At 43.4% G+C, this 8634-nt stretch overlaps 1 protein-coding gene across 1 annotated transcript; it reads left to right on the forward strand.

Annotated features, from left to right (window-relative positions):
• Positions 1 to 529: 529 nt before the first annotated feature.
• LOC117416609 (thyroxine 5-deiodinase-like) lies at positions 530 to 2212 on the forward strand. Its single transcript, XM_034027864.3, has one exon. The coding sequence runs from the start codon at positions 780 to 782 to the stop codon at positions 1581 to 1583; it is 804 nt and encodes a 267-aa protein (XP_033883755.1). The 5' UTR covers positions 530 to 779; the 3' UTR covers positions 1584 to 2212.
• Positions 2213 to 8634: the final 6422 nt, after the last annotated feature.

The raw sequence follows: 8634 nt of genomic DNA on the forward strand, positions 1-8634 counted from the left end.
CAGTGCATACATGTGTTTTATTAATGAAACGGCATTAGCATTATGAGGTTCATTTACCAGAGATTGATGACTCCCAATTTCCTTATAACATGTGTCATCATGGGAATGCTAGTTTCTCCGCTCCCCTCCCCAAGGTGGCTCAGAATCCCTTTTTTTAGAATATGTATTTTGTTCTGATGGATAATGCTAAGCAGCACGAGCCTGCACGTCTTTACGCAGCTCTGCAGAAGCAGTTCTACATTGTAAACAAGTGTTGCATTTACATTTTCCGTGTAGTAGTCTATACATTGTCTATAAGAAGTAGTGTGTGTGTTTACTGGTATACCGGCCCCCTCTTAACAGACCGCTGTTTGATTGCTAATAAGTTTTATGCTGGCCCGTTTGAATTTGCTTGTGAAATGACTCTTGTTTTGCGTTTGGTTTATTACAGTACTTGGAATGATATATATCCGTTCTGGAGACGAAACACTGAGATCGTGTCGCAATGTCCGTCCCGGTCCCTGTCACTGTCCCTCCCCTCCCCTTCCCTCCCCTCCCCGGTCGTACGTGGAAAGTTCCCTGTGCCGGTTCACTGTTGATAACATTTTGAAGGCAGGAGTTGATGGAAGGTAATCCCTTGATGTGAGGAGGCGGCTCGGGTTTTGGAGGCGGGGTATTTTTCATTCAAATCCTTGGCTAGGCCTATAAAAAGAGAACTTAAGCACAGACTATCAGAGCAGATGAGAAGAGTGACCGACGGGAGTTTAAACCTGGTCAGATGAAGAGAGAATTTGGCAGCGATGCAACAATCTGCCGGTGTGCACACAATCAACGCGCTGAAAAATGCAGTTGCCTGCCTGGTACTGCTGCCTCGCTTTCTCGTGACAGCCCTGATGCTGTGGGTGCTGGATTTCCTTTGCATAAGGAAGAGGGTCTTGCAGAAAATGAGGGAACAGGAAGCGAGCCCCGATGACCCACCTCTCTGCGTGTCCGATTCCAATCGCATGTTTACCTGGGAGTCGCTGAAGGCTGTATGGCACGGACAGAAACTGGACTTTTTCAAAACGGCTCACGTGGGCTACCTCGCCCCGAACACTGAAGTTGTGCAGCTCGGAGGGGAGCAGAAGCGGCGCATTCTGGACTACGCCAAGGGGAAAAGACCCCTCATCCTGAACTTCGGGAGCTGTACCTGACCCCCGTTTATGACGCGCCTGAAGGCGTTCCAGCGGGTTGTCAGCCAATACGCTGACATCGCGGACTCACTCCTCGTGTACATTGAAGAAGCGCACCCCTCTGACGGCTGGGTGAGCTCCGACGCCCCTTTCCAAATCCCCAAGCACAGGTGTCTGCAGGACAGGCTGAAAGCCGCCCAGCTGATGAACCAGGAGGTTCCCGAATGCCTTGTTGTAGCAGACACTATGGACAATCCATCCAACAGTGCGTACGGAGCATACTTCGAGAGACTGTATATACTACAGGACGAGAGCATTGTCTACCAGGGAGGGAGGGGGCCAGAAGGATACAGGATATCGGAACTGAGGGATTGGTTGGATCAGTACAAAAACAGTCTTCAGCATTCCACAGCTGTCGTTATCCATGTATAATGATGATGGTTATTATTGAATCACTCATATGTAACGATGTCAATGTGGTCTGCCTAACAGCACAATGAAGATGACAAAACCATTTCAAGTGTTAAACAGATGCCGTGAAACCTCGCGCCCCTGCAGTGTGCGTGTTGTTGTTGTTGTTGTTGCAGTAAATAAGTATTATATTTCACTGGACTCCGGAGAAACGCGTTTGGGTTGGGTATGTAGTCTGTGTTGATGTCCATTGCATGGAATAATTGAAGAATGCTCCGCGTTTTGTTCCAGCCTCATCGCTGTACCTTTAATAGTGTTACTGTTCTTTTGTACATTTTGTAAATGTGGAGTTGATAAACGATGCCATGGTTATTTTTCTATTCTGTTTTCATACTGTTCAGAAGCGTGTTTGTTTCAATAGAAGCGCTGGCCCTGCTTGTTGTTCCAGTATTCTTGTGAAGCTCGGTTTTGAAATGGTTTAACACCAGAAACCCGGTGCTGATGTATTCTGATACTGGAACACCCAGTGATGAGGGATCGCCCACATGATCAACAAAGCAAAAAAAGTCGAGTTTATATGTTTTGTAAATTATACATACTTTTTTTTTATTGAAGATAATTTTTTATAATAAAACTAAAGATTATATGTACAGCGTGTGTAATCCTTTTCCATTGGTTATTATTGAAATGGTTCCAGAGCGCCTGCGCGAAGAGTCCAGGAATAGAACGAGGCGCACCTGCTGTTGCTGCTGATACCATACGAGAACTCTCCACGATAATGGATCTTCATCTGGCAGTACTCCACGGCCACGGCTTCATCGGCTCCCAGTATCCAAGCGCAGGACTAGGCAGCGGTTGCGAAATCAAAAACTGCCGTTTTATTTTGCATTATTCGATTATTTGTATGATTTCCACCCGGCCGTGTCAATTCCCAATCATCATGTTGTACTGTGCTTCTAATAAGCTGTGCTGGCGCCCTGTGGAGGACTGTCCTGGCTGTGCTTGGGTTCAGCACAACCCCTGCTATAGTGATACGACTCACTGGGGAAAGCTGTTCTGTTTTACGCACAAAAAAGACACAACTTCAAACTGCATAAACACTGGCATACATCTCTCTTGGTAAAATAATAGCGTCAGGTATTTTAAAATAGCTCTTTCCCATAAACTAAAGCGTCTCAGTTAAAATATAAATACTGGTGCTTCTGCAGAGCGTAGCGTGTGTGCACAATCCACGGCACGTTGCGCAAAAGTCATTAGCATTGTCGTTTACATCCTGTTAGATACTCAGATGTTTTTAAACAAAACAAAAAAAAACAGGTGTGAATTGGGTAGAAACATGAATGCACTGTAAATGTGATAACACGGCGTTTGGATGGGAGGGTTGTATAGTGTTACATACAGGCTATAGCTCTCTATACTGGAGGGTTGTATAGTGTTACATACAGGCTATAGCTCTCTATACTGGAGGGTTGTATAGTGTTACATACAGGCTATAGCTCTCTATACTGGAGGGTTGTATAGTGTTACATACAGGCTATAGCTCTCTATACTGGAGGGTTGTATAGTGTTATATACAGGCTATAGCTCTCTATACTGGAGGGTTGTATAGTGTTACATAGAGGGTATATCTCTCTATACTGGAGGGTTGTATAGTGTTACATACAGGCTATAGCTCTCTATACTGGAGGGTTGTATAGTGTTACATACAGGCTATAGCTCTCTATACTGGAGGGTTGTATAGTGTTACATACAGGCTATAGCTCTCTATACTGGGGGGTTGTATAGTGTTACATACAGTCTATAGCTCTCTATACTGGAGGGTTGTATAGTGTTACATACAGGCTATAGCTCTCTATACTGGAGGGTTGTATAGTGTTACATACAGGCTATAGCTCTCTATACTGGAGGGTTGTATAGTGTTACATACAGGCTATAGCTCTCTATACTGGAGGGTTGTATAGTGTTACATACAGGCTATAGCTCTCTATACTGGAGGGTTGTATAGTGTTACATACAGGCTATAGCTCTCTATACTGGAGGGTTGTATAGTGTTACATACAGGCTATAGCTCTCTATACTGGAGGGTTGTATAGTGTTACATACAGGCTATAGCTCTCTATACTGGAGGGTTGTATAGTGTTACATACAGGCTATAGCTCTCTATACTGGAGGGTTGTATAGTGTTACATACAGGCTATAGCTCTCTATACTGGAGGGTTGTATAGTGTTACATACAGGCTATAGCTCTCTATACTGGAGGGTTGTATAGTGTTACATACAGGCTATAGCTCTCTATACTGGGGGGTTGTATAGTGTTACATACAGGCTATAGCTCTCTATACTGGGGGGTTGTATAGTGTTATATACAGGCTATAGCTCTCTATACTGGGGGAGGATAGTGTTACATAAAAAGTCTCTCTTGAATCATATTAAAAAGAAGCACACTTCTAGTGTTCCACTTCTAGTGACACACATTTTGGAAAGCTGTCTTGTTTATACAGGAACATGAGCTCCCAAAGGAAATCTGTCACGCAGATCTATTGGAATTCCTTCCTAACAGAGCATGAGGGTTCCCAATCACACGTGCGAATTAAATAGCGAGGTTACAGTTACACAGGTACTCGTTCTAATTAAATAGCGAGGTTACAGTTACACAGGTACTCGTTCTAATTAAATAGCGAGGTTACAGTTACACAGGTACTCGTTCTAATTAAATAGCCAGGTTACAGTTACACAGGTACTCGTTCTAATTAAATAGCGAGGTTACAGTTACACAAGTACTCGTTCTAATTAAATAGCGAGGTTACAGTTACACAGGTACTCTCTGTCATTCGACCCAAATCTTTCTTTTGAGACGCGCATCAGGAATATTACTAAAGCGTATTTTTATCATCTCAGAAATATCGCCAAATTGAGAAGTATTCTTTCCCATTCAGATACTCAGAGAGAGTGATGCATGTTTTTGAATCTTCTTGAATTGATTAATGTAATGCCCTATTCTCTGCTACTCATAGCCATGTTGTATCTCGACTGCAACTTATAAAAAATGTTGCAGCTAGAATCTGAACCGGGACTAAGAGACGAGATCACATTACTCCTGTGCTAGCATCTCTGCACTGGCTTCCGGTCCCATTCACGATAGATTTTAAGATGTTGCTTTTAACTTACAAGGCATTAAATGGCCTTGCACCATTGTATTTAAATGATTTATTTAATGAATATTTAATACCAAATATTCCTAGACACCTGTTCAGATCACAGAATGCTAGGTTTGCTTACTGTCCCACAAAGTAAGAAAAAACACAGGTGGTAGAGCATTCAGTTATAGGGTCCCAAAACTGTGGAATGATCTGCCTAGCGCTGCAAGGGAAGCCCCAGGTGTCACTGCTTTTAAAACAAGATTAAAAGCACGCTCTTATAATGTAGCGTTTGTTCTGCTGAAACGATGCTCCTTGTATTCTCTTGTATTCTGTTCTGTGGTACCACGTTGCCTCTGGATTCAATTAAGAGTTCCTCTCCTCTGCATCCTCTCAGCCCCTCTGCTCACATCACAGGACATTATAAAACAAAAAGGCTTTTCTCTCTGATACAACCCTTATCAAAGTTTACCATGGGAAATTTGCACTGCAGTTTTGACCTTGCCATATTTGTCCATATTTGACCATATTTGACCATATTTGATCATGGTCTGTCATGGTTTTTAATATACTTTACCACCATGCCTGTGCTTTACCATGCTTGCCTTTACCATGCTTTCACTTTTTATTCATGAAGGAATAATCATAGAAACTGTAAAATAATACTGTATGGCAGATGAATATGGTAGAGTAATTTACTAGGAAAGCACTGCGATACCCCTTCAGCTGTGCTGCTACCTGCTGTTACAATATTCCAGCACCTGATAAACCCACAGAGGCACTGACCCTGTTCTACCAGCAGGTGTCACTACTACTCCTCCAAAACAAGGACATGTCACCTCAACATGAAGAAATACTGTTATCTTCCACGCGAGCAACAGTGGAGTTATACAGATGCATGGTCATGTTTAATTCATCATCGGTTCAGCTAGCTGCTTCTCACTTCCATTACTGCTAGGAGGGGAACTGCCACTGTTAACAGAGAGACCTTCCTTTGCACTAATGAAAGTTTACTGTGCTATATCATGAAACAAAGCAAAGTGCTGTAATACCGTGTGAAAGCACAGTGCAACCAGGATCAAGCACAGGCAGGCAGGCAGGCATGCAGAATCATTGCTATCTAGACATGCTGCGCTGAACAAACCAGCGCTGAATTGGAACAATTGTCAGCCTTCTTGAAGTAGTGCTGTAGTTTGTAACATAAGACCTTAATGTTCTCTTCATTACATCACAAGGGTTGTGGGGAGATTTGACAGCAAACATGTCAGATACTCGCCACGACCCTCAAAACCGGCATGCAGGGAATCGGACAGTGATTTCAAATACGCGCCACGACCCTCAAAACCGGCATGCAGGGAATCGGACAGTGATTTCAAATACGCGCCACGACCCTCAAAACCGGCATGCAGGGAATCGGACAGTGATTTCAAATACGCGCCAGGACCCTCAAAACCGGCATGCAGGGAATCGGACAGTGATTGTTTTGTTCTGTGCGTATTCAACGGAAAGGATTATATATAAACATTTTCATAACAAATCAGTACAAATGCTCTTAAGGTAATTCTTGAGGTAAGGTTCTGCCTGTAGAGAAAAGTAGCGGGCCGCTCGACTACACCTCTGCGCTTTACTGACATCTGCACTTTATTCCAGATGGATTTATTGCATTCCACGACGGGATAGAATCTGCAAAGTGCAAAACTATGCTCAGCTCAGACTTAGCAAAACTGAAGGTTTGGTCAAATGCAACGATTTAAAACAAACAAACAAACAAACAAACAAACAAACAAATAAGGCACAGAATATTTCAATTGAATACAAAAGCCCATGATGTGGTATAGTTGTGGTTTGCGGGTAGGAGCTGTCATGTTAAAGCTTCATGTTTCACTGTTTCATGCAGGCAGGTCCCATGTTTTCACCTCTAGTCCTTTCATGCTTTCCTTGTTTGATGTTGCTATGGGACCCGGTTAGTTTGATTATGCAGCTTCTACAGCTCAGTAAATATTGACTCGTGGCCCAACAAGATGTGCCTTTTAAAGTGTATTTAATCAGAGTCCTGAGTGCCCTGCTGCATGTTCTCCATGTGTTCATGAACAAACGAGGTTCTTCCCTGGATGTGCATGGTGGGGTCAGTGTTGTGTCTGTGATCTGGACCATTGATGTGCATGGTGGGGTCAGTGTTGTGTCTGTGATCTGGACCATTGATATGCATGGTGGGGTCAGTGTTGTGTCTGTGATCTGGACCATTGATATGCATGGTGGGGTCAGTGTTGTGTCTGTGATCTGGACCATTGATATGCATGGTGGGGTCAGTGTTGTGTCTGTGATCTGGACCATTGATATGCATGGTGGGGTCAGTGTTGTGTCTGTGATCTGGACCATTGATATGCATGGTGGGGTCAGTGTTGTGTCTGTGATCTGGACCATTGATATGCATGGTGGGGTCAGTGTTGTGTCTGTGATCTGGACCATTGATATGCATGGTGGGGTCAGTGTTGTGTCTGTGATCTGGACCATTGATATGCATGGTGGGGTCAGTGTTGTGTCTGTGATCTGGACCATTGATGTGCATGGTGGGGTCAGTGTTGTGTCTGTGATCTGGACCATTGATGTGCATGGTGGGGTCAGTGTTGTGTCTGTGATCTGGACCATTGATATGCATGGTGGGGTCAGTGTTGTGTCTGTGATCTGGGTCTGGACCATTGATATGCATGGTGGGGTCAGTGTTGTGTCTGTGATCTGGACCATTGATATGCATGGTGGGGTCTTGTGTCTGTGATCTGGGTCTGGACCATTGATATGCATGGTGGGGTCAGTGTTGTGTCTGTGATCTGGGTCTGGACCATTGATATGCATGGTGGGGTCAGTGTTGTGTCTGTGATCTGGGTCTGGACCATTGACGAAGCAGGTACGACCATGGCTGGACAGTGGCCATTGGAGTGAATATATTGCTAGTGTGCAATTAGAGTCTCCTCATATAAAAGCTGCTTAAACTCCATGTGATGTCTATTCTTATACCTACTAAATCCAAGGGATTGCCTGGGCGTACAGAATACATAGTAAGTAGGGATGCACTGTGAATGTGCAGAATTCAACACCGTTCAGGCAGGGTCACGGCAGCAGAGCAGGGACACAGAGACCTGAGATACATTTTCAGAACGGCACCGTTCCCCACCTTTAGTGCACCAGTGCTAACTCTGATGTATCTTTTGGTTATGCTTATGTGTCTGTGATAACTAGACAATATCTATTCATTCTAGGACCAGGGTTATTAAGTTAGTATCACAAGTAGAAATATGACCCCATCAGCTTAGGGTTCAAAGTGAATAAATCTTCTCCTTTTAACAGACCAAGCTGACTAAACAGTAGCAGCTACACTCAGGACATGTCTTCCGTAGTTTTGTACTCATTAAACGTTGCATGAATTTTGACTTCTTGTTGTTACCTAAGGCTACAGATTGTCCTTGCAGTCCATTCAAACGAATTCAAAATCTCAAATGGTATGGCTAATACTACTACTACTAATACTACTGCTAATAATACTAATAAATACTATGACTACTGCTACTACTACTGCTAATAATAATAATAAACTAGCCTTATATTCACAATTAATCTGCAATTCCCAGCGTTTAGTAAAAGAAACAACGAATTTATAAAAAAAAAAGAAAGAAAGAAAAGAACAAAAAAGACGTCTTTGGACCAGATTTTTCAAGCTTGCATAGTTGAGATGTTGCAATGTAAAGTCCTCAGTGGTGTGCCCATTGAGATGATCATTCATGAAACATGTACAGTGCGCACATTGCGTTTTTCATCCCATACTTCGGGTTCAATTGCATTATGAACCTCTTTTCACATCTTTGGACCCCCAGCTGAGAAGACACGCTGTGCAGAATGGGAGTCGAGGACGTTGAGACACGTGAGCGCTCTGAGCCAAT

The sequence above is a fragment of the Acipenser ruthenus genome, chromosome 15 (assembly GCF_902713425.1).
Source record: "Acipenser ruthenus chromosome 15, fAciRut3.2 maternal haplotype, whole genome shotgun sequence".
In the NCBI taxonomy this organism is placed as follows: domain Eukaryota; kingdom Metazoa; phylum Chordata; class Actinopteri; order Acipenseriformes; family Acipenseridae; genus Acipenser; species Acipenser ruthenus.